Genomic DNA, 27,650 nt, shown 5'->3' with positions numbered 1-27,650 from the left:
ACTCAGTTTTGCCCAGACAAAGATTGAAAACACCACACATCTTTCACCTCAACACACAACACATTTCTCACCTCGACATTAAACCAATTAAATTTTTACTATTTTCGTATTTTTGAAATAATAAGCGAATATGTAAAATTTATTACATAAATATTTTTTCAATCGCATTAAAAAAAAAACTAATAAAAAAGAAAATTATTAAAAAAAAGTGGGCGCCGGGAATTGATATCGAGTCAAACATGTGGTGAGGAAAAATAGGCGGTGCGTTTATTTCTGCAACTGCTTATTTTTTTACTATTTTGTTACTTTTGAACATTAACATTCCATTAACATTCTCTGGTAACATTTGCTCCTTCTCATTCCGTTAACATTCTCTGATTGCATTAACATTCTCTGGTCATTCCATTAACATTCTCTGGTTTAGAAAACCTCGCGCGTAGATGTCGCCAGACATCGTATGTTATTTACTTACCCATTTTCGTTGGTATTATTTGAAACACTTGCCAGTGCCATCTAGGTGCGAGTTATCCTCTTGCTTGAATACAGTGACAGTGATGATTGACGTTTTTGTTGGACTGCATCAGCTGTTAACGCGCTCAGCTGCTGTTTACTTATAAATTCTTATCTGACCAACTACCGGCAGTTGAATGCTGATAAGAACCCTTAATAGTGAATGTTTTTCACTTTGGCTCAGAGCTTAAAGTTATGTCAACTAAACTGCAGCATATCCAAAATCTACGCCACATCTTTCAACGTTCGGTGGAATCTGTTCGTCCGGCACAATTGCTCAGCGAAGCGAACCAGTATGCTTTGCGGCCGCAGGCAAATGAAGATGGTCGTTGCTTAAGTATACAGATACAGGGTAAAACATTGGATATTACGCGTAAACACTGCCATGTAGTCGGTTTCGGCAAGGCCGTGCTCGGCATGGTAGTTCAGCTGGAGAAGTCGCTTGAAAAGCGATTAGTGAGTGGTATACTGAGCATACCAGTAGGTACAAGGCAACAATTTGAAGATGTGCCCGAAATGCAGCTGTCACCAAACTCAATTATTGAAGTTATAGAAGGCGCACCTAATAATCAGCCCGATGAACACGCATTCGAGGCTGCTCGACGCATCAAAGCACTTGCGGCGAGTATGACTGAAAATGATATACTCTTTGTGCTCATATCAGGCGGTGGCTCAGCATTACTACCGCTACCGCGTCCGCCTTTAACACTACCTGAAAAAATGCAATTGGTGCGTCGTTTGGCCAATTGTGGCGCAAGCATTGACGAAATGAATGTGGTGCGTATTGCTTTGTCTGACATCAAAGGCGGAGGCTTGGCAGCAGCGGCACGTAATGCATTTGGGGTTATATCTTTTGTGATAAGCGATGTAGTAGGTGATCCGGTTGACATTATAGCCAGCGGACCCACTTGTGGCGTGATTTCAAAACGTCATACAGCAAAGGAAGTCTTGGAAAAATATGAATTGTGGACTGATTTGTCCGAGCATATAAAGGCTTTGGTGGAACAGCCAAAAGCGAAAATACAAATGATGCCAGGTCGAAACAATTCTATTTATATTGTGGGCGACAATCGCGTTGCAACAGCATGTGCGGTGCAAGAGGCGCTACAATGTGGCTACAATCCTTTCGTTGCCAGCACCACGGTTGAGGGTGAAGTGCAACAACTTGTTAGTCAGTACAAAGACTTTTTACATAACATTTGCAATTTCCGCAAGGGCACACTTGACGAGCTTGAGTTGAAAAATCGCTTTCCCTTCGATACCCGCATCTTCGAACATTTCCTGAAAACATTACTCCTGTGTGAGCGAACCCAGAAACCGTTGCTTCTGATATTGGCAGGTGAACCGACAGTTAAGGTATATATTGATATTTTGAAGCATTCATGATTTTGATGGATTACTAATCATTCATTTCCATACTGCAGGTCACCGGTAGCGGTTTGGGCGGTCGCAATCAGGAATTGGCTTTACGTTTAGCCCTTACATTGTATGAGCATGCAGACATGGAAAACATCATCTTTCTTAGCGCTGGCACGGACGGCATTGATGGTCCGACACCAGCTGCCGGTGCTATTGGTTGTGATATAGTGATACGTGATTTTCTAAAGGATACCTCAATGAATTTAAACAACGTGCAAACATATTTGCAAAATAGTAATTCATACAACTTTTATAAAAATTTAAATGGTGGTGAATATCACGTGCTGACGGGTCATACGGGCACTAACGTCATGGATTTGCAATTGATGTTAATACTCTAGAATTTGCATAAAAGTAAAAAAAAAGTACTTTAATGGTAAAGGGTTAAATGTACATACATAAGTATGTCATATATATGTAAAAAATATTTATATTTTAAATCGTAGAATTGCGGTATAGTCAGCTGTATTTACTGTTGTGATTGCATTTATTTGTATAGACTGTTCATCTACTATAATATAAGAAGTGGTGTTGTTATAGCAGCATAATTATTCTCCATACATGTAGGGGGAATGCTGTTGGAGTGACAGTCTTTGTCTGGATATAAATCGGATTCGTGCCGCTAACGTAGAACCGAGTGTCGTGGGAACAACAGTAAGTATTTGTGACTTTTTTTAGGTTGAGAGTTAATTGCCAATCTGTCTTCTGTTCGTACTTGTGCAAGCCTCGGAACAATAACAAATATTTAACAGTCGAGAGAGCCCCCTTTTTGCACGTTATTGGTGAATATTTTTCGAATGCTGCTGAAATGACAGTCTTGGCCATAAATAAATCTGCGTAGCTCCGATAATGTAAAGCCGATTGTTGAAAAAGTTCCTCGTAAAAAATATTTTCCGTTCGGAGTCGGCTTGAAACTGTAGGTGCCTCCATTTGTGGAACAACATGAAGACGCACGTCACAAATAGGAGGATGAGCTCGGCCAAACACCCAAAAAGTGTGTACCCGCCAATTATATGTATGTATAAACTATTAAAGAAATGATATTATTTGTTTACAAAAGAAAAAAATACGAGTGTTAAATTTTAGTGTCTAGTCCTAGTAGCCGAGGCCTTTCGAAGAAGTTTCAGATACTCTTTGTTACTAGAGTGTTAGCTCTCGATCGAATACGAATCCGTATACCTATATTCCCATACATTCCTATTAATCCAGCACTTTAACTGCAAATTTTCTCTTTATTCGTCATCCTAATTGGAGGCCAATTAAATTGTGAAAGTCGTGCAGTCTCTTTTGAATTGGTTCAAAGCACTTTTGTTGTTGCCAAGACTACGTAGGGCATATGTGAGGTCCATTTCTCCGATGTCTCCATCGTCAGGGTCTAGCCTAGTTTTATGTTTGAAGGTTGTTGTAGCAGTTTATCAAGCGATGACGGCATTCAGGAGGCAGGAGCTCAAGAAGGTGGTAAGGGATTGCCGACTAATGCCATTTATGACCTGTCTATATGCTGGCTGGTTCAAAACTTATTTTGCCTTTTGATTTTCTCTGACTAAATTGTTGTTGCTGGGAAACATTTCTCATAAGTCTTCTGACGAATATAAATTCGGATCACTCCGGTAACCAAGAACTAGTTGATGGGATCGTATCATCATGGACACTTAAAGGTAGGTTCAGAAAAATTTCATATACTCCTAATAAAAGTAGACTTGAAGTAAAATAGAAATATATAGATTTTCACTTATAAACAAATATAAATATTATAAAAAATATATCTACATGCATAAATTTAGCTCATCGCACATGGTAAATCGTACGAACGTACAACATTTTCTTTAAGCTGCCAAATTTCGGCATTTGAAATCGGATCTTACAGATGTATACCACATATCAATGCCTATTTACCAAGGAGGACATTTTTTTTGTTCTAAAATTCATTGACCTCAAGTACCTCGTTCTAGTATTTACCCACCATATTTCAATTTCCACCTCCCTAATGGACCACTTTAATGTGAAAAAATACTCACTACCGTAACTAACTCTCGTAGGCCTGTTTAATGGGAATGGGGGCTAAGTCTGAATGGGGGCCGTATCTTGTCTCTTGTGAACAAACGTCTTGGCACGCGAAAAGGCACACTTCGGGTCTATTTTCTGTCTCCTTTAGTCTTTTTTAAGTGTATCGTAGTATTCTTTCGTAAAATTTACACATTTTTCTATATAAACCAGGTTCTGAAATTCAAAAACAACCTTTGAGCAGATTTTCACATTGTGAACTGTATTACTTAGACGGTTCTGCATATTTTTTGCGCAACTGCATAGGCTCTTGCTACGAGTCAAGGTCATAATAATGGCCGAAAGTGTCATCACCAGCAAGTGATTCGAGTAATAAATGCAAGGCAGTGACCGCTCGAAACCCCGGGTACGAAAGACCAAAATTATATAAAAAGTTGTTTCTAATAGCGGGCGCCTCTCGGCAGGCAGTGGCAAACATTCGAGCGTATTTCTGCCATTAAAAAATTCCTCATAAAAAAACCAATCGCCATTCGGAGTCGGCATAAATTTGTAAGTACCTTCATTTGTGGAGCAGCATCAATACGCACACCACAAATGGTACACATACTTTATTTTATAATAAGTATACATAAATATAAGTATATACGTACGTGATGACTCACTTTGGCATCCCTGCAAAACTTATACTTATACTGAGCGCTATGGTAAGCCGTCCGATACCAAACGAGGCTTTAGACAAGTCGATTCCTTTTCGTGTGGTTGAACCACTGCGCCTTATGTTCAGCGTACTCCAGTCTGGAGAAGCAAGCAGAAATAGTGGGTACAAAATACCTGCTGACAACATACAAAGAATCCTCGCGTCTTGGACAACACTTCACTGTTGGAAACCGTAAATTTGAAGTGGTGTAGGACTTTGTTTACTTATGTACTAAGTTAACACCCAGAACGACGTCAGCCTCGAGATTAAATGAATGATAACTCTTGCCAACAGGTGTTACTTTGGGCTCAGTAGGCAATTGAGAAGTAGAGCCTTCTCTCGAAAAACGGAAATAACGCTGAACAAAAGTCTAGTTATTCCCGTATTTGTATAAGACATTTAAACTTGGACGATGGTGGCAAAATTTTCCGAAAAATCTTTGGTCCTCTTCGCGTAGGCGGGAAAGAGTTCCGTATTCGATGGAACTGTGAGCTGTATGAACTATACCGAAATGTGGACATAGTGAAGTATATTAAAATACAATGGCTGCGCTGACTTGGTCAAGTCTCGAGGAGCAACGAAAGTACTCCGGTACGGGAGATCTTCGAGAGGGAACCCACTAGTGTACGATGAAGAATGCCTAACTTACGTTGAGCAGATCAAGTGCGGCATAACGTGGCAGCATTCAGTATCGCCAACCGACGCCAGAAAGCAGCGAACCGATATAAATTTAGCGCTGCCAGCCTACATCGATTCAAAAACTAGTTTGCGATTCTCTTTTTCAAACGTATGTGTATCTCCCGGATAGGCGGACCCCGTAGTCGAAGGGGTTGGTGCGTGACTACCATTCGGAATTCGGAGAGAACGTTGGTTCGAAACTGTGTGAAACACCAAAATGAAGAAACATTTTTTCCTAATAGCGGTTGCTCCTCGGCATCCAATGGCCAACCTCCGAGTGTATTTCTGCCATGACAAAGCTTCTCATACAAATATCTGCCGTTCGGAGTCGGCTTAAAACTGTCGGTCCCTTCATTTAAGGAACAACATTAAGACGCACACCACAAATACGAGGAAGAGCTCGGCCAAACACCCAAAATGGTATAAGCGCCAATTATATATAATATAATAGGGCGGGTCGATTTAAAAATCGCTCATTGCTCTGTGAAAATCGCATTCTAGGGATCAAAATAAGAAACTTTGCCGAAGAAACCATACCTCTAAAACGAATTCTGACTGTCCCCCAATTTGGGTCGAACGAAAAATCCCACTTTGACCCATTTAGAGTGCTCCAATCGAGTCCAAATGTATGACCGACCCCCACTAACTTTGGACGGCCGATCCACCCATGCCAGTGGCACACCGCCTGGAACTTCCCTGGGGGTTCCCCATACAATCATTTCAAAATATCACCATTTTTGGCCTTTACATGAGAAAAGAAACTAAAAAGTTCGACCCAAATTGGGGGACATCAGAATTCGTTTTAGAGGTATGGTTCCTTCGGCAAAGTTTCTTATTTTGATCCCTAGAATATGATTTTCACAGAGCAATGGGCGATTTTTTTGCCTCCCCACAAATCGACCCGGCCTAATATACATATATCTCCCGGAAAAGGTTTTACATATAAGTACATATTTTTCAACAATCTCGAAATCTTCAATGTGAGGGCGTCGGCTCAATCGGGCTTCCTGCAAGCGATCGCATTTCTTGTTCAAAAATGAATGATTCATTTGATTGAAACGAACCTCTGCATTCATGGATATACTATTTAATTCTTAAATCATTTGTCACCCATGTACTTTTAGGAAAAAAAACTGAAATTGAATTTGAAAAAAATCACATCAACTTTCAGCTACTGAAGCCATAGTTACCACACCACGTCTTGCTCTTTATGTCATATCCTGACGGATATGTCACTATTTGCAAGTTGGTGAAATCGCACTAGTTCTGAACAAGTTTCATTCACTCAGGGTTTCTCTACAGGGTACGCGTAATCGCTTGTTATGAATTCACATAAAGTTTTAATTAATTCATCACAACCTTGAATCATCATCAATTTCTTAGTACCCGTAGCAGACAAACAGAATTGGACTGAGGAGCCTTTACTTCTGTTCTATTTTTTGTTTTTTACTTTTAATTTACTTACTTTTTTATACTTATGTATGTATGTATGTATGTATGTATTAAGTGTGCGCATTTGCAAAATGTTTGCCTCACATTTGAATAAGTGAAATTCCTCAAATGGCAATTAGTGTCAAACTTGGAAAAAGATAATTGCGCCGGCGTTGAATCATTGGCACTTCTATAGAAAAAATTACAGCAAAGTGTCCACACAACAGGCAGTCCAATGGCATGTCACAAATTCGAATATTCTTGTACGTACAAACATTCATAAGTTCAATTTGTTCGCCCTACATCGAATCGACACCACACAATGAAGCTCCTCTTTGAATGCAAATAAGTGACAAATCAACTAAAGCAAAGTTCAATTGAATTTGTTGAAATGTGCTTATAAAACACAAACTGCTCATTCATGCATATGTGTGCATGTACTAGTATGAATGTTTGTATGTATGTACTCGATCTATGCGTCTGATGTACCGAGGCACTATTATTTTGAGAGCTCTTAAATAATTCTCATTACTTAGCGACTGCATCCAGAATTTTTCCGACTTTTTTAAGGTTAAGTTAATTTGTTGGAACAAAGGCTTGTTTATTTTCTTTAATTAGTTTTAAAAAACAACATTTGAGAAATATTTTCCTTATTTTCTTTGCAATGAAATTCGTAAGCATGACTTGGAAGCACTTTGGGTTCTGTAGGACGTTGGCATTAGCTAGAAAATATCGGAATATTCAGTGTTGTTGTGGTACTGGAAGTCGCTAGTTTACGAGAAAAAGACGAGCGCTTTTGCAGTCTTGTAAATCAAGCGCATTAATCGTTATCTATCTGGTGCTTTTTTAAGTGCTCGAGAATAATATAATGTGATATAAAATAATTAATAATGATAATATAAAAGAGAAATATTGTATTTTTTAAATTATAATCTGGTAGATAAATTCATTTTCAGGCATTTATTTTTTGAATATGATATGGCCCATACCAATTGATCAGTCCAATTTTTGACAACTTTTTTCAATAAATCTGGCTGTATGACGTCAATGCTGGCTTCAACATTGCAATAAATCGATTATTAAGCGCGCTGTATGGCACATTGCGCCATCTTCTTTGGACCAAATGATGTCGATGTTTAGCTGATTAATTTTTGGAAACAAAAATTCAGTCAGCTTGGCTCGATAGCGCTCGCCATTCACCGTAACAGCAGTTCTTTCCGCATTTCGAAAGAAATAAGGACCGATGATACCGCCTATGAACAGGTTTGTTTTACAAGGTAAATTTCCACAATTCACAAGCTTTGTTCTGGCTTTCATAAGCTTTGTACTGAACAGAAATGTCAACACAGTTTGCCATTCTCAGCTGTCAAATCAGGTGATCTACGGATCATAAATAATATAATTTTCCTAACAATTGTGCACTTTTTTCAAATCATAATTCTACACTTCTTAAAAAAGACATTTACAATTCCTGAGAGTAAAAACAGGTAAAAACACTCTCCTTCTCCCTATGTTTTGACAGGCACCCTTGGTCTGAGTTTGATAGGTTGTCAAGCGTGTGATGGTGTTAGTGCTTCGTCTTTTTACTTGAGCGTATTGGCGAGTTGCTATGCTAAATTAGAATTTTTTTGGTAAATTTTTTTGTTTTTAAAACAATAAAATATCGATAAAAAAATATAAAATAATATCTTTGACTTGGAAAATTTACAATAACAAATTTTTTTATTATATTTCTCAGCTAAATATATTAATGTTTTTTATTGAGAAATATCTGAATTTTGATGTAACTTTTTAGACTTTTTGATACAATTTTCTATGAGATTTAGTCAACCATGCAACCATGTTACATAAAAGACCGGTTTGGAAACAGCTGTGGACAACCAGATGAGAGTCTTTTTACTTATGGATCTGCATAATGCAATAAGCAATTGAGTGCGCAAAGATTAAAATATAGATCTCCATCACTCAAAATCATTTTTTTTAGTAAAAAATTTATCTGAAAACAATATTGGGTGATAATTTTGCACCACCTTGAATATAAGACAGCAAAATTGCGCATAAAGTGTCTGCCTGACCAACTGGGCTGCATATCAGACTTAGTGTGCAGACAAGTTGTCGCACTTGTGGTGACTATCGTCTTTTTACAGTCGCCCACTGGGTATGGTACGAATGTGTGTCTGCTCGGCGCTTGTTCGTTCATTGTTCATTGATCATTGTCTACACATCACTTCTTTGTTGTTTTTACTGCTTTTTTACAACACTCTTTGTTGCTGCATTCGAATATTATTGCCACATAATTTATTAGATTCATTAATTGATGTCTCCCACCACATTGAGTTTGAGGACTGAATGACTGGGTGAAGCGCCTGTTGGTATGCATGCTTATTTATGTGCATATTGCTGGCAATTAAGGTATATATGTATACACATTTGTGTGCGTGTAGTCATGCGCTTATGTGCATATGTACATACTACATAGATGTACATAAATATGCTGGCACCAAAAAGCTTAAAAAATAACCATAAATTATTGGGTTGTTATTTGCTGTATTAATTTTAATTGGTGGCATACATTTTTTCTTGATTTAACTTGTTTCTGCTATTGAATACCTACTAGATCCACAAATCGATGCTATACAAAAAAAGAAACAAAAAAATAATAATAATCCCCAGACTGGACATTTGTCGCTTAAACTCATTATTATGTGACTTAAATCGGATTGGATTGGAAACTAAAACTTTCTGTGTCTTTTCAAATGAAAAGCAAACAAACAAATTTTAAATTGCCCCTCGGCAGGCAATGGCAAACCTCCGAGTGTATTTCTGCCATGAAAAAGTTCCTCATAAAAATATCTGCCGGTGGGAGTCGGCTTGAAATTGTACGTCCCTCCATTTGTGCAACAACATCAAGACGCACGCCACAAATAGGAGGAGGAGCTCGGCCAAACGCCATATACCTGTATATATATAAAAGTAAAATTGAACTTTATGAACTTTTTGTATATAAAAAAGTGAGTACTCGTGAATGCTCACACCGTCCGACTAGCAACGAGGCTAAGAGAGTTGTAAGGTATTTTGAAGCTGTGTCAGAGTAATTTAGGTAAAACTTACAACTGTATTGTGATCGTTGAAACGGAAACCTGGATTGGCAGTATGATTGGGAGCCCAAGCAAGAGTTGATGAAGAGAATAAAAAGGGCGAAAGTGTCGCTATAGAAATTCAAAGTCAGCCCGCATAGATGATAATGGCTAAAATTTGCTGGGATAGCGAATAATTTTGTTAAATTATTGAGTGGCCAAGGTGGAGCGCTAAATTATTGGGTGAGGCACGTGATATATGTAAAAGAGATGTGGCAAGTAGGCACGCGAAGTGCTATCTCTGTGCAAGACTGCGCGCCCGCTGATATCGCTCGGGTTTTGAGGGACGACTTAAAATTAATGACAGTCATTGAGTCAAGGCTCGAAAATTTTCAAACGGTAATGAGATGAAGACGGTTGTTGAAAACCATTAAATCAAAGAAAAATTTCTTAGTGGCATAATGAAAATTGTACTTTATCTTACTTCTCTTTCATTAATGAAGAACTTATCACCCGACCCTCCTACATGTCATTATGAAGGATTTTTAATTAACTTCAGTGTATTTAACCCCACTTCATTTAAGTCGCGAACAAATCAGCCGACCCTGGTTAACAAAGCCGAGATAAAAAAGCGCTTCGTCAGATACGAGTATTTTTTGAGAAAATTCTTTGTCCATTTCGAGCTATGATACTGTCAATATAGCCCATCCAACCGTTCCATGAGAAGGAGCTGTTATTGCCAAAATAACGTATGACTAAAAATCACTATGGCGGCCACCATAGGCGTGTTGGTTAGTGCGTGACTACCATCCGCAGTGCGTTCGGTCGCACCGCGGCAGGCAATGCCAAACCTCCGAGTGTATTTCTGCCATGACAAAGCGTCTCACAAAAACCATTTGCTTTTCGGAGTCTGCTTAAAAGTGTGGGCCCCTTCATTTGTGGAACAACATCGAGACACACATTACAAATAGGAGAATAAGCTCGGCCAAACACCTAAAAGAAGTGTGCGCGCCAATTATTTATTTATTTTTAAAAAATTACTATATCTGCAGTTACAGTCGGTCTATTAAAATTAGATTCGAAAAACCTGCATTATATGCAAAACATTCAATAAATTAGCTATAATGCCTTCATATCGCCGAGTCATAATTTGTGTTAATTTCTGCATAAGTGGTGGGGGTAATTGGTTCCAAACCAGCCGACTTCGTGTTGCTGACTGTTTCACTGTCCATATTGGTTTTCTTTTGAGTTTTTGCATAACTATTGGCCAAACATCCTCATCATGTTGGTCTCCTTGCCGCGGGGATGAGGCTTAAGTGGTGGTTTGACCCCCATATCATGGGGACCAACCCAACACGAACTAAGAGGGAAGCTTCATATGAGGATTGGCTAGCCATCCATCCGCTTTACGGCAAAATTGGGGGCCATCCAATCACCGTATGAAGATCACCGTACCGACGAAGATCCCCTGTCAATCCTAAACTCCCATCATTCCATCACTTCCACTCTTTCAGCTGGGCGACAAGGGTAACGGAGGAGCCCCCTCGGGGTTCTGAACCGAACCCAAAACGTCAGTTGTCGGACGACCCACCCAGCAACCCCAGCACGTTGAAGAAGCCCCGAAACACCAAGACTTCTCCAGCCACATACAGCGAAGCTGTCAGAGGCCAACAAATATGGGCGGTGGTTGACAAAAGCAACCCTGACGGCACTATTTCGCCTGACAACTGGAAGAAAGTGGAAGCCAGGCTCTCAAGCGTTTTCTTCCAAATTCTGAAGGAGAATCCTGGTCCTGCTCCTTTCTGTCGCGATAATGGATGGCATCAGAGCCACGTGAAACTTATCGCCTGTGCCGATCAGAGATCAACTGATCTATATAAAATAGCGATTTCAAGGATCGGCGAAGTATGGCCTGGGTCTAAACTCGAGGTAATTTCAAGGGATGACATCCCCAGTTTACCAAGAGCTAGGGCCTGGTTACCAGCGGAGCCATCGGACCCTCAAAGGATCCTTGAAATGCTTCGGGTATGTAATCCGGAGCTTCCTACATCGTCGTGGAAGGTCACAAAGCTGGACGATCCCAAAGGTGAGTACCGAAGCGCTACCTTCGTAGTCTGCAAGGACTCCGTGGACGCACTGGCGCGATCTGACGGTGTAGTAAGCTATGGATTCTCGTCCATAACACTGAGGGTCTATAACAAAGACAAGACGTCTAATTTAAAGGACCCGGTTGGAGCTGAGACAGCCCCCACGGCGGAATCTGGCTCCGGTCCTAATACGGCTACAGCGCTAAGAAAGGCATCTGCTGACGGCAGTATCTCTTCCTTGTTAGATAGAGTACTCGATACTACTCTCACTGATGAGGAAGAGCTACTGGCGTCAGATTCAGATGAGCCCAACAAAACGGTGGTGGAGAGGAAGCCCAGTAACCATGATGTTACGGGTCCTTCAAATTAATCTTCACCACTCAAAGGTTGCGTCCGCCAACCTCATAGTCCACCTGGCCAAAGGTGGACATCATATTGTCCTGATTCAAGAACCATGGGTATCACATGGACTTGTGTGCGGACTAAGGACTCAACAATATAAACTGATGTATGCTCGCAACAAAGGTAATCCTAGAGCGTGCGTACTAATAAGAAAAGGGATAAATGCTTTCATGCTCTCTAATTACAGCGACACCGATCAATTGACCATCAGCCTGGAGTCGGGAAATGAACGGATGTGGCTATCTTCCTGTTACCTCGCACATGACCACGAGGAGCTACCGAGATTAATATTCAAATATCTGGTAGCGCAGGCGCAGAAGCTTGGCGCAAAGCTAATTATTGGTGCGGATGTAAATGCGCACCACGAGATATGGGGCAGCACTGATACTAACGCTAGAGGTGAGTGTCTTTTTGATTATCTGATAGGTACTAAACTACAGATTTGCAATAAAGGTAATAAACCTACTTTTGTCATTAGTAATAGACAGGAAGTGTTAGACGCTACTTTTGCTTTTGACTCCGTTATTGACAGAATAAGGAACTGGGAAGTTTTGGAAGAACATTCCTTCTCTGATCATAGATATATCTCGTTTGAGGTTAGCAAAAATCTACCGAAACCTAAGCCTGGTAGAAACATCAGGAAAACAGACTGGGAAAGGTATATAGATTGTATCGGGGTTACCCTAGGAACATGTCCATCAGTGGTACCGCAAAGCATAGAAGGACTAGAAAATTTGGTGCACAAAATTACCTACAACATGAATGCTGCCTTAGCGGAAGCCTGTCCCTTAAGAAGACTGAGGGGTAAACCCAAGCCTAAGTGGTGGACGGTTGAACTAGGCAAGCTTCAAAAAACAAGCAGAAGTGCTTTTAATAAGGCAAAGAAAACACGTCTCGCAGAAGATTGGAAAGATTATAAAGATGCTCTGAAAATCTACAAGAAGGAAATCAGGAAGGCCCAAAGGCAATCTTGGAAATCCTTTTGTGAAGAGGTTGAGGGGGCAACTGAGACCTCCAGACTTCGTAAGATCTTAGCGGGAAGTCCTCAAAATTGGGAACTGCTACAGAAAAGTGATGGTACGTTCACTACAACCAGTAAAGAGTCCTTAGAACTTTTACTCGACACTCATTTTCCAGGCTGCTCAGACATTACTGGGCATGATATGGAAAATACAGTACACTGCCGTGAAGTCAGAATAGATGCTATATCTGAGGATCGGCTCTTATGGGCGATTGAAAGTTTCAAACCCTTTAAATCACCGGGTCCAGATGGCATTTACCCAGTGGAACTGCAAAAGACCGCCGGATATCTAGCACACTGGCTGCTAGCAATATTCAAAGGTTGCTTTCTCTACGTTCATATACCTCTTAAGTGGAGACAAGTCAAAATTGTTTTCCTCCCAAAAGCGGGTAAAAACTCACATACCCATCCAAAAGACTTAAGACCGATATCTCTTTCTTCCTTTCTATTGAAAACTTTGGAGAGGTTGATAGAATTTCACTTAAGCCTAACTATAGATAGAAATCTTATCTCTACGTCACAACATGCCTACACGAAAGGGAAATCGGTAGAGACGGCTCTACATAACCTTATCTACACGGCAGAGAGTTCACTAAACAAACAGGAATTTACTTTAGCCGCTTTCCTTGATATTGAAGGGGCCTTTAACAATGTCGAAGGGGGGGCAATTACTGCAGCACTCACTGATCTTGGGGTAGAACCGGGCTTGGTAGGCTTCATTGGCAAAATGCTAAATAGCAGAATCATTGAAGCGGAACTAGGAGAATCGGTGCTCAGGAGATTGGTAAGTAGAGGTACACCGCAAGGCGGAGTCCTCTCACCGTTTCTATGGAACGCAGTTGTAAATAAACTTCTGTTAATACTGGAATCGGTGGGCTGTAAGGTGATAGCTTACGCCGATGATGTTGTCATTGCTGTCTCTGGTAAATTTGTATCTACATTAAGAGACCTAATACAAAATGCTCTAGAAATACTTTCTAGGTGGGCAGGAAAGTGTGGTCTAGGAGTCAACCCAGACAAAACACAACTTATATTGTTCACTAGGAAACACAAAATCCCTCAACTAAGTCCAATTATGCTCAAGGGGGAAGCTCTTGTGATTTCGGAAGAAACCAAGTACTTGGGACTAATCATAGATAGGAAGCTGACTTGGAAGTCAAAAATCTTAGAAAGAGTCAGGAAAGCGAACCTAGCTTTTTATGCCTGTAAGAGAGCTTTAGGTAAGACCTGGGGAATTAAACCTAAGGTTGCTCATTGGCTCTACACTGCTATCGTCAGACCCATTCTTCTATATGGAAATGTTGTCTGGTGGTGTGCTATGCAGAAAAAAACTTATTCTAATTTATTGAATAAGGTGCAGAGATCAGCGGAATTAGCAATATGTGGCGTCATGAAAACCACGCCATCCATGGCCTTGGATATCATACTACATCTGCCACCCCTAGATCTCTTCTGCAAATACTTAGCGGCCTGCTCCGCTGTAAGGCTCAAAGCGAGCTCACAATGGAAGACTGTCACACAGGGACATTCGACCATCTTAGACTCCTACACGGATATACCCAGTGACTGCGATTATCATCCTCCCATTCTCTGCTTCGAAAGGAATTTCCTAATGAAAATCCCTTCTAGACTGGAATGGTTGGAAGAAGATCCAACACCCAACACACCCGTTAAGATCTACACGGACGGGTCTAAAATGGATACCGGTGTAGGATCAGGGTTATTTTGCGAAGAGCTTTCTATTAGTGAATCCTTTAAACTACCGGATCACTGTAGTGTTTTTCAAGCGGAAATAAACGCTATTCATGAAGCCTTAAAATGGTTAAAGATAAACAGAATATCATCAACGGATATCTGCATTCTATCAGACAGCCAAGCTGCCCTACGAGCCCTGGATGCATTCCAAACAACATCAAGGAGTGTCTTACGTTGTCGCCAATCTCTAAACGAGATGGCCAAACAATATCGTATAATCTTGTGCTGGGTTCCAGGCCACAGAGATATACCAGGGAACTGTAGGGCCGACCAACTTGCAAGAGAAGGTACCTGTTTGCCAGACATAAGTAATTTTATGGAGATACCTCTCGCAACTTGTAAGCTTCTCATTAAGGACGCACTAATCAATTCTGCAAATCAAAGATGGATTAGCGCTAACACCTGTGAAATTGCTAGGCAAACATGGCCAAGGCTAAATTTACGTCTGTCCAAGAGCATTATAAAACTGAATAGACTTCAAATCAGGACCTTAGTAGGGGCCCTCACAGGACATTGTCTCATAGGAAATCACGCAAGGAGATTAGGCGTTTACACGCATGATTTCTGTCGTAGCTGCAGAAATGAGGAGGAGTTGGAAACAATTCAACACCTTTTTTGCACATGCCCAGCTCTAGCCAGAAGCAGGAACCGATTTTTAAAATCCTACTTCTTAACGAATATAGATAATCTATACATTTTAGGTATCAACAACCTTTTACGCTTTGTCAAAAGCTCAGGATGGTTTAATATGGAGAGGGAAATGTAGCTCAGCCCTCGCGGCTTCACAACGGACCCATTTCGTGGTCTAAGTGGCATCGTTGTCTCTATGTGCGATGCGGCTGCCAAACCTAACCTAACCTAACCTATTGGCCAAACATTTTCAATAGGGTTGGCGTCAGGAAACTGTGAAGGCCAATCCAACATTTCAATCCCATTTTGCTGTTGCCACTCTATACATCTTCGGCTTCGAGGCTTGGGATCGTTGCCTTCTTTTAAAATCTAAGGCTGGCTAGTTCTTCCTCATTTCGGCTAACCGTAATCCTGCTTGTTGGTAAATTTTATTTATCAAAACTGCATTCAAATTGGCGGTAAACACAAATAAACGCCCGAATCCTCTTTCGGACGTTGGGTATAACGTCTATTGGCGTAACTGAAACTGTTAATTTCAAAATGTCATAACTTTTTTTAAAAAAATCGTACAATAATTTAAAAAAATGGGTTTTAAAGCTAAAGAGTTGTACTATGCGACCTTTTCGTCGAAAATTGAAAAAAAAAATTTTCTATCCCAAAAAAAATTATCAAAAATGGCTAAAATGGCCATTTTTTGACCTTTTAGGCTTCATTTACCAAAAATCCTGACGTGATGGAGCATTTTGAAGGTCAGATTCGTTTTCAGCGCATAAAAAACTACAAGAAACAAGTACAGCCATTCTAGAAACTGAAAAAAGTTAAATTTCGCAGGCCTGTGTTATTGGATGAAGACGCATGTCCAACCCTTGATGATATGTCTAAAGAGTTGGATGTTGACAGATCAACCGTCGGTAAACGTTTCCACGCGATGGGAATGGTTCAGAAAACAGCTGACTGGGTGCCACATTAATTGAAGGAGAGGGATATCGAGAGACGTTTGGTGACGTGTGAGATGTTTCTTGAACGACAGAAATGAAAAGGTTCTCTGCATCGCACCGTCACTGATGATGAAATATGAGCCTATTATAATAACCCTAAGCGTCAAACATTTTGGAGCCTTGCTAGGAGAACCAGGTCCATCGACAGCGAAAAAAATATTCATGCTTCAAATGTTATGTTGTGCATCTGGTGAGATCAGGATGGTGTCATCTACTATGATCTCCTTAAACCGTCTGAAACCATTACCGGCGATCGTTAGCTACTGCAGCTAATACGGTTGAATCGAGCTCTCAAAGAAAAGCGGCCGGAATAAGACGGTAGACATGATAAACTGATTTTGCTGCATGACAACGCCAGGCCACACGTTGCTAAATCGCTTCAGAAATATTCAGAGGGACTGAATTGGGAAATCTTGCTCCACCGTGCCCCACGTATTACAGATTCCTCGCCATCCAACACCTACTGGTGAAACACTGCGACGTTTATCCGCTCGCCTCGAAGAGACTGGCACAACACGAGATGCTGCCAGGCGTGGCAGACTCCGGAGTAGCCGTTCTGCAGAGAATATTGCTGCTGTAGCCGAGGATGTCATGGAAGCGCCGTCGACATCGACCAGACGACGTGCCACGCAAATGGGTATCAGTCGACGGTCTTTACAACGAATTTTGGTACAAGATTTGAAGATGTTTCCATACAAAGTCCAGACGGTGCATCAGCTGTTAGCTGCTGACCGCCAATCGCGTCTAGCATACGCTCAAGCCATCCTTAATCACCACCAAGGAGCAGATGATTTTTCATCAAAAATAATCATGAGTGATGAGGCCCATTTCCATCTCTCCGGGTACGTAAATAAGCAAAATTTACGCTTCTGGGGCACTGAAAATCCGCGTGTAACCCACGAAGAGCCATTACACCCGCTCAAAGTCACTGTATGCTGTGCTGTTTTCGCTGGAGGAGTCATCGGACCTTTTTTCTTTGAACACGTCGCGGGCCAAACGGTTACTGTGAATGGTGAGCGCTACAGAGCAATGATCAACGAGTTCTTTTTGCCGCAACTTGATAAATTGGGATTGGAAAACATGTGGTTCCAACAGGACGGTGCAACGGCACACACTGCATGTGCCACAACTGATATGCTGAAGGACGCATTTCCCGGGCGCCTAATCTCCCGATTTGGCGATTTGCACTGGCCAGCAAGATCGTCTGATTTGACCGCTCCAGACTTCTTTTTGTGGGGCTTTTCGAAGTCGCGGGTTTATGTCAACAAGCCTCAGACTCTTGCAGCTCTTAAAGACAATATCAGTCAAGAATGTGAGGACCTATCGCCCGAAGTTTTGGCCAAAGTGATGGAAAATGCCATAAAAAGGGCTCAAATGGCAATCAACTATGGTGGCGGCCATTTACATGACATCATATTCTCGACTTGATGCAAAAAAAAATTAAAAGACCAAACAAAAATAATCCACAAGAAGATTCAAAGTTTTTCTTTTTTTTTTAAATTGCAGCCAAAAAACATCGCAACGTTACTTTTGCGCCACCTTGTACAATTATTCTTACACGTAAAAAAGGGGCACTGGCTGCCAGGACCTTCGGCTCGCTGATGTAAAAGTATCAGATAGTTAGCTTAAAAGTCTTACATGTAAAAGGAGACTAGAAAACTTAATTATGATAATTAAGACTATGGTAAAAATATAGTAACTATGTTAGAGGAGCAAACATCAAATCAATTTTTTCAATCCTGATTTAAATAGAAATTCTGACATTTTTGATATATTTTCTGAGGAAGTAGTTCTTAACAGTGTAGAAGGTCCTGATTAGTTCAAAATGTGGGCAGTCGTCGAGTAGGTGGAAGACCGTTAAAGATGGTGAATGACAGTATTGGCAGCATGGAGGGCTGGAACCATTAAAAATGTATGAATGTGTGGCGATTGTGTGCCTTAGACGAAGGCGGACAAATGATTTGATATCGTTGAAACGGCAATTTAATGGGTAGTTTGGTTTTATCCTGTTTGGATTATTTACGATATAATGATGGGAAGAGGATCCCCAATTGACCATTTGTGTATTATAGTGCCTGTGATATATAAATTTGTATACGTCTTTTTTCGAAATATAGTCGAAAGCTATTAGTGGCTCTTTCCCAGCGAGTTTAGCCTGTTCGTCTGCTAGATTGTTCCCTCTTATGCCTGCATGGCTTGGAACCCACATAAGTTTTATGCGGTCGCTATTTTTTAATAATTTGCTCCGGAGGAGATTATGTGCGTCTTGTTCATTGTGTTCATTATCGATTAAATGACTGATTTGCTGTCGGAGCCAATTACTGCTTGTATTAGTTAATTGTTTAAATAATTCGTAACTTTGCCTAAGAAAGGACGGAAACGTATTCCCATACCCAATAGTAAATTTAAAAATTTTTGTTTTTTTAATCTTTAATCTATATATATAAAAATGAAATGATGTTCGTTTGTCCGCATTTTTTTGGGCCGATACGAGGCCAATTTTATTCGTTCTTTTTTCATATTATAGGGATCCACTAGGGGAAGGTTTTTAGCAAAAAAAAATTTCTTTTAAATATTTTCTTCATATAAAAAAAAGAAAAAATCAAAATATTGTCCAAAACAAAACTTGCTCGATTGTTAGATTAAAGTAAGTTTCGAATCGACATTCATTTTATGTGTACAACTTTTTTTGAATTTTTTGTATTTGTATTGTGATACAGAAATGTATTGTATACAGAAATTTCAAATGATTCGAATGAAAATTTTTTTTTTTTTTTTTTATTTCTTCCATAAAATATTACACCTGTCGTTAGACAATAAGTAATTTGATTTACAAAAAGATGGAATGAGAGTGATATTGAAGGGCCAATGCCCCCAAGCTCATTTAGAAGAAATATATACATATTATTTAAAAATAAGTGGTTAACAAACAATGACACTTTGGGTAGATTTTTCTTTATTTGGTAGTCTTCTCATCATAGGATTTGTATGCGTTAATAGTCTATTTATGTGTCTTCTGCTAGCGCTTTGTATTGTTTCATCAATAGTATCGATGTCAAGGTCGCGATGAATATCTGCGTTAGGTATGTACCAAGGTGCATTAGTTAAGGTCCTAAGTATTTATGAAAATAATGTTTCAATTCAATTGAGCAATGCTTTCTTTGACCAATTCTATATGGAAATGAATGCGTTTGCAAACGATGTTTTCGGCTATGAACAAATGTTGGAATCGAATGAAAAAGGAAAGAAACGCGAAATGATAAAAAAAATTCTTGGAAAATTTAAAATGAATGGTGCTTCATTGGAAAAATTCAAAGGTAATAAGAACATACACAAGATAAAGTTAGAATTCGAATTTTCAGATTTATTTTGTTTATTTCTCATTTTTTCAGAAGTACACCACACAACAACTCATTCCAACTCTGATTTTGAAATCCTGTTGGAATTGGTGATCGATAATTTTGTCACTATAATGGTCAATGGAAATTTGCGTGTATCAGACCCTGCATATTATTTACCATATCAACTTTTTATGGAACATATGGACCAAATGAACACAAAAAAATAATTTAGTTTTGTTTTGATTTTTTGCAACATTTTGGTTTTCAGTTAATACAATAAAAACAATACTGTTTTTTCGTGAACACAAAATTCTAAATTTATTACGTTGTTTGTTTAGAATTTTTTTAGAAAAAAAGTAAATTTTTTGGTTTTGAGGAAATTTGATTATTGTTGCTATTTGTGAAAGCGTAGATATTTGTAAGTATTTGACTTTAATCCTAAAAGTTAATGGAATACCACTATGACACATAGAAAACATTTTTTCAAAGGGGTGTTTTTCGAAAATTATAAAAAAAATTGTTTTCAAAAATTTTGAAGAAATAAAGTAAAATAAAAAAATTTCGAAAGCATGAAATTTTTTCAAAACCAAATTTTCCTCAAAAAGATAAAAGAAATTTCTTCGAAGAGGTGTTTTTCTAAAATTACAAAAAAAAAAATTTCAAAAATTTTAAACAAATAAAATAAAATAAAACTTTTTTAAGGGTATGAAATTTTTTCAAAACAAAATTTTCTGAAAACCAAACAAAATTTAAAAAAAAATGGTGTTTTCAAAGCATTTCATATTCCACTATTAATAGAGAATACATTTTTTCGAGGGGGCGTTTTTCAAAGCGGAAAAAAATCTTTTTTAACAAATCAATTTAAACTTTTACAAAAGTATGAAATTTTTTCAAGAACAAAATTTTCTCAAAAACGTTAAATTAAAAAAAAATAGTTTTTTCAAAATATTTAATTTTCAGCAATTAACTGAGAAGAAATTTGTTAGAGCGAAGTGTTTTTCAAAACTTCAAAAAACACTTTTTAACCAAAAAAATAACCTTTTTTCAAAAACAACAGGAATGATAACATTGCCTAACAATTTCTGCACTTTTGCACAGTCTAAAGAGGCATTGATACAGAGTGTATTTCCAAACATAGTTCAACATTACAAAAACCATGATTGACTCAGCGAAAGAGCAATTTTAGCTGGGAAAAATAAGGACGTCAATGATATAAATTCAGCTATTTTAGATCAAATACCTGGTGACATAGTTGCGTATAAGTCAATGGACACTATTACTGATCAAGATGAGGTCGTAAATTATCCAACTGAATTCTTAAACTCACTCGATTTGCCAGGCTTACCACCTCATAATTTACGATTAAAAATTGGAGCACCGATTATTATGCTGCGCAATAGTAATGTGCCCCGACCTTGCAACGGTAGCAGACTCGCTGTGAAGAAGCGAATGGGTAACGTTATCGAAGCAACAATTTTGAAAGGGAAGTACAAAGGAGAAGACATTTTGATACCCTGAATTCCACTGATTCCGGCGGATTTACCATTCGATTTCAAACGTTTGCAGTTCCCTATTCGCCTTGCCTTCGCTATGAGAATTAATAAGGCGCAAGGACAGTCTCTACAAATGTGCGGTATTAATTTAGAATACCCAATTTTTTCTCATGGACAATTGTATGTAGCTTGCTCACGAGTTGGCAAACCATCGTCATTATTCACGCGAAAGATGAAAAAACCAAAAACGTTGTCTACCAAAAAGTGTTACAATAAAGTTCGAATGAAATTGTATCAAAGAATTTGCTTTGTTTCGTATTAATTTTATTCTCTTTCAGCAAATCATTGAATTTATCGTCTAGCGAAGCGGGCGAGGGTACGCTAGTATTAATAAAAAAATTTTGAAATTGTATCAAATTTCTTGCCAAATTTTTCCGATACATGCGAATTATTATACTTTGTGCTGTTTGGCAATGTAACTGTGAATATTCTCAGAAAGGTCAACACTTCCGATCTCATTAATCCCTCCAGCTTTATTTACTTCAAAGTACTATTTTAGGTACTTACATACAAACTTATATATATATGTGGATATACTATTGTACTCTGCACATGCTGGTCGTTAAAAGCGTCTTTATGTCTGGAGGATCATTGCTTGGACTACAATCTGATCATTTGCTGCAAGACAATTATTAAACAGCCAAATGTATGGAAAAGAAGTGAAACTGTGGTAGAGTTATGCATTCTCTCTGCTCGTCTCATTCATGCCACTGTTACTCTTTTTGCTTTCAGTAATTAAACATTTTCTACATTATTTTAATGTCCACACTTGAGGAACAACGGCGAAGTGAACAAGTCAATTAATTTAAAGCTTATGTACTTGGCGCAGAGTGCCACGCATCACTACAAACATCAACATGACACTTAATTAGCCTGTGGCAAATGTGCGCCAGTAGGTATGTGCGTATGGTCAACCATTTAGGCATTCAACCAGTCCAGCAGTCATCCAACCATTCATGCAGACCTACTACCGACACTCGAGTGCCACAAACGCGCTTAATTAATAAATCAACGTGACATTTGCATTTTGCCACACACGCGCGCACAAGTCATTATACGTAGATCATTAAAAACCCTGTGAATAAATCCATTGATGCCAAATTAATGCTGATCCCAAGTAGTCTTGGCGAGTACGCTACGATGTTTCTTTCGTTTTCGTTAAGCGTTCCAGTTGACAACCTTATATCTGAATAAAGCTCTGAAAGCCATTACGTTTGGTTTGGAGTTCTAGCTGTATAATGCGTCAGATTCTCTGTGAAAGATCTTACACTGGTGACCAGTTAATCAATTGTATCTGTAATGGTGGATATCACTAACTAGAGTACCCTACAGTCTTCGTAAAGATACAATTTTTATTTCATAGAAATTTCATGACCAAATATACCACTTCTAGCAACTCCATCTGATTTCGATTTAGCGGTAAATGAATTAATTTGCCTTTAATCTCTAAAGCTGGAGCATCATCCAAGTGTACAGTGAAGGCCCGCCTTGGTTCGGTTAAAATTGCAGATTCTCGGTATTTCCTCGAGGTCGTATTCCGAGCTAGGGCTATATTTTGTAACTCTTGGTTCACCGGGGATCACTCCGCAGCATTTCGCTGGCAATATTTATAGGCAAAGAATTTAACACTAACACTAGTGCTAAAGTTCTAGTGGTCTGGATATCTTTTTCTGGCGGTTGCTTAGCCACAGTAATTCCACCGAACGATATGCCATTATGGGTTTCACAACTGTTTTACAGAGCCAACTTTCTTTCAGGCGCAATTTATAGTTAAGGGCGGATACTGATGGAATTATGCACAACCGATCTCACCTCTAATCACACCGTACACAAGATTCCTATCCTCAAGGGAATACTTAAAAAGGAATACAGCTAGTAGAGTTGAGCTTAAAGAATTATACACAGAAGGCTTAAAGCTCTATGTTAGAGTTTGTTCTTCCAACTATTTCAATGCCGTCCAAGCTGAACTGAAGGCTATCAACAAAACCGTTCCGCTGGTAGATGATGTATGGATTTTAACTGATAGCCAGACAACTACAAAATCTTATTGTGTTCTAGTTGGATGTATACTTTTCATTCTAGGTAGAGGTGTGTTCGATAATTTCGAGGATCTTAGATACATAGAAATGAGGGATGCTGCTTATCGTAAACTGGTTTTAAGTGAGATTTGAATGAACCTTTCTTATTGTTTATTGTTTACTTAGGAACAGCCAGATGGACAGACATGCTAAGATCGATTCCAAAAATATATTGCTAAATTTTGTTTTTTAATTCGGACTTCGTTTTAACGTTTGGCTCAGTTGGTTTTTGGTTTCATGTTGACTAAGACTAGTTAAAAATACACCACAACTATCTTAATAATTCAGTTTGTTTCCATGTGGAGGAGTGACACGTAAGTGACACAGACCAACGAATGAGCGCGTGAAAATCATATTGGGGTTGCTGCCTATACAACAATCGCTACTAACAGCGCATCGTTGCTGGGGTCGTGACTTTCTTACACCGGCTGCCACACACGCCTACTACGATGCCTACGAAATAAAAGAAAATACTAATAATTTCCCATATGCGCACTGCAGACAAATTGACGCGGCAACAATTGGACTCTAACAATTTGAGTCTCATAATAATTTAAATTTAGACTCTGACCATAGGCAGCGAGTAGCGAGAGGCCAGCAACAATTAAGCATAAGCATATTGTGAAAACCAAGCAACAAAACCCAAGTGCCCCACGAGAAACATTAAAAACATCAAGAATAGCAGCAACTTGTGCTGCAGCCATATCATTATAATTTCATATAAAGCCGAGAGGAATGCCATAAAATTAAAATAAAACTATTTTAGTAGCAAAATAAACGCATAAATGTACATAAGTATGCACAGTTATTTTAATTTTATTGCTTCCAGATTTTATTACTCCATTTTTTTTTCATAACTTCGTCGACATTTCTGCTGCTCTACGTCATCGCTCTCATATTCGCCGTTAGAATATTTTGTCGCAGTACTGTAAGTGTTGCCTTGCTTTGACGTGGCCAGGCGTGCATTTGCTCCACAAAGTGCGGAAACGGAAATGCTTGAATGCTGGAATGCGTATGGGTGTGTAGGCGTTGTGGGCCTACGCAATTGGCGGCGTGGTTGAGCTTAGAGAATAAAAATGCACTTTTACGCGTTAATTATCAATTATTTATTTATGGTTTCAATGGCATGGTTAATTCCGTCTAATTTTTAGCATTTCCAGGTCTGATGTAGGAAGTGATAAAAATTCGAGTTGAATCAAAAAAGAGCTGTTAATAAGCGAAAATATGAAAGTTGGCATTTAAAGAAGCCAAAGAGCATTCGCTTGACAAATTAGGAATATTTATATTTCGAATATTAATGTTACCAAGTTAGTATTCGGCCGCCGTAGCCGAATGGGTTGGGGCGTAGCTACCATTCGGATTTCAGAGAGCGAACGTTGGTTGGAATCTCGGTGAAAGACCAAAATGCAGGAAAAGTTTTTTCTGATAGCGGTCGCCCTTCAGCAGGCAATGGCACGCCTTCGAGTGTATTTCTGCCATGAAAAAGCTCCTCATAAAAATATCTGCCGTTCGGAGTCGGCTTGAAACTGTAGGTCGCTCCATTTGTGAAACAAGATCACGCCACAAAAATGAGGAGGAGCTCGGAAAAACACCCAAAAACGGTGTACGTGCCAATTATATACATACATATATATATGTTATTAATTATGTTATTGCTATTTGCATTACTATTATATTTTTATTGTATATTATTATTATGTTTTATTATATTATGTTAATTTATTAAGTTGTTATTATGTTTGCTCTCAGAACGCTTAATTGAGTTGATCCAATGCCTTCGTATGTTGCAAGATGTGTCTTAGTAAATTTAAAGTCGTTGCAATTTGTAGTATTCAAGAAGGAATATTGTGCTTTATCTGTGGTATCACTAGCGATGTGATTGATTGTCCTCTTCTTTTAGAGAGCATTTATTTTTCCATTGCACAAAAAATCTACGCAATAATGATATATACTACCGTAAGCAAAAAGTAAGGTGAATTTGGTTGTAAAATGAAAAATCTTTATTTATTCTTGTAAATCAATTTCATCCCGTTCAAAATAATCCCCTCTCGATGAAATATACTTATGCCAACGATTTTTCCAATCGCCGAAACATTCCAAATAGTCCATTTCCGGTATAGCCATCAGCACCTTCTTCGATTCAGCTTTTATCTCTTCAATCGACTCGAAACGCGTTCCCCGGAGTGGTCTCTTGAGTTTTGGGAATAGCCAGAAGTCACACGGAGCCAAATCAGGCGAATACGGAATTGAAAAAAACTGTCATTACCTTTATTTTTGAACGACTTTGACGTGCTCTTTTCGGTCTGGCCTCGCCTTTAGCACGCTATTAGCTTGATTGGTCGGTTGTTTCAGGGTCGTAAGCATAAATTCAAGTCTCATCTCCCGTAATGATGCATTTGAGCTTGTCCTGATAGTCTGAAAGCATTGTTTCACACACATCAACGCGACGACTTTTTTCCAAGAAATTGAGAGTTTTCGGTACCAAACGAGATTTGACTTTTCGTAGGCCCAAATGGTATTTCAAAATGGTTTTCACAGATCCTTCTGATATTCCGACCATATCAGTAAGGTCTTTAACAGTCAACCGACGATTTTTTCACTTTATTGACGTGTTGGTCATCTGTTGACGTCGATGGTCGTCCGGAGCGATTTCGCGTTGTTTCGGTGAAAAGCGATCCATGGTTGAAATTGTACTGAATTCTCGTATCGAAAACATGTATGTTGAAGTCGATCGGTTGGTAAATGAAAAAGTTATTCAGCGTTTACATACCGACATAAAGATGGCGCACCCTGTATATCGTGAATTAATGGTTTTATCGGTGTTTATATTAACGGAAATTATGCGCGCTACTTTTGTGAAGATATACCCCCTTTTACATTTTACTATATTTTTAATTTGTGCTGACTCTTGAAGCAAAAGGCCTTTCAAATCATACCCGGGTCACTTCTATATACCTTGATCTAAAGGTTCCCAGAATATATTCACAATTTTCAAAATAAAAGTTTGTTTCTCAAAAACTACACTACCACCTTCAAAGTACTCCCCATCAATTGCAAGGCACTTATGCCAGCGTTTGATGCAGCTCTCGAAACATTACCGGTATAAACAGAAAAAATCAAAAAATGGGAGCCATATCAGGTGGATTCGTTGGCTGTTGAATGGTGTTCGTTTCTGGTCAAAAATTCACGGATAATGATGGCACTGTTTTCCCACTGTTTATTCTTTTGGCGAATTGCTTCACACAAACGTCTCATAACATCCAAATAATAGTTCTTTTTAATTGTCTGACTTTTTGCCAAAAATTCGTGGTGCACGTTACTGTTCCCTAAGAACCGTGAGCATTGCTTTCTTTTTTGACTGCAAGACGACATGGTTTTTTGGACTTAGTTCATTCGGAGTTCTCCACTCACTCGCCTGCTGTCTGGATTGGGTGCCTTACTCATAAAACCGTTTGATGTTAGGTCGGCTTCAGCCTTAAAAATTATGTCCTTGGCGATATTAACTCGGGACAGTTTTTGCATGAAATTTAGCAGTTATTATCTTAGCAGCTATCATTAACTACAATGTCTTGAACGGATCCATGAGCAATTTTCAAATCCTCTGTCAGCTTTATGATGGTTGATTTGCGGTTACTAATGAATTTTTATTTCACATTATTGATGTTTTCACAACTACGTCCATAATCCTCGATTATTTCTAAAGCGTGCATGGCACTCGTAAATGACTGTTTTCTTTAGAGTTTCATTACCGAAACTGTTTCCCAACGTTACCAAGGTTCCGCTCTACTGAATCCATTTTTAATGCAAAACTTAATACAAATCCGTTATCGTAAATTCAAGCCTGCGGTTTCGGAGTCTATGGATTACGAACAGAAAAATTGTTCGCACGCAGTTTGATAGTCCATTAAATTTTAGTATAACTAAGTGCATATTTGAAGTTGCTAAAAAATCCAGCTGATTTTTAATATT

At 38.9% G+C, this 27,650-nt stretch overlaps 1 protein-coding gene across 3 annotated transcripts in view; it reads left to right on the top strand.

Annotated features, from left to right (window-relative positions):
* Positions 1–599: 599 nt before the first annotated feature.
* Positions 600–27,650, top strand: part of LOC129248349 (glycerate kinase) — a 79,917-nt gene continuing 52,866 nt past the window's right edge. The window contains exons 1-3 of one of the 3 annotated variants that reach the window (XR_008582612.1): positions 600–1,866; positions 1,935–2,583; positions 2,654–2,930. Coding sequence is in view for 1 of the 3 variants with exons in the window: in XM_054887870.1 (XP_054743845.1) it covers positions 706–1,866; positions 1,935–2,270 (1,497 nt within the window). In the remaining 2 variants the exon portion in view is untranslated. Of the gene's footprint in view, positions 1,867–1,934; positions 2,931–27,650 lie in introns of those variants that run through there. The other 2 variants (XR_008582613.1, XM_054887870.1) reach the window with 2 other exon arrangements.

The sequence above is a fragment of the Anastrepha obliqua genome, chromosome 5 (assembly GCF_027943255.1).
Source record: "Anastrepha obliqua isolate idAnaObli1 chromosome 5, idAnaObli1_1.0, whole genome shotgun sequence".
Classification (NCBI taxonomy): Eukaryota; Metazoa; Arthropoda; class Insecta; order Diptera; family Tephritidae; genus Anastrepha; species Anastrepha obliqua.
This window is presented reverse-complemented; position numbering and strand designations above follow the sequence as displayed.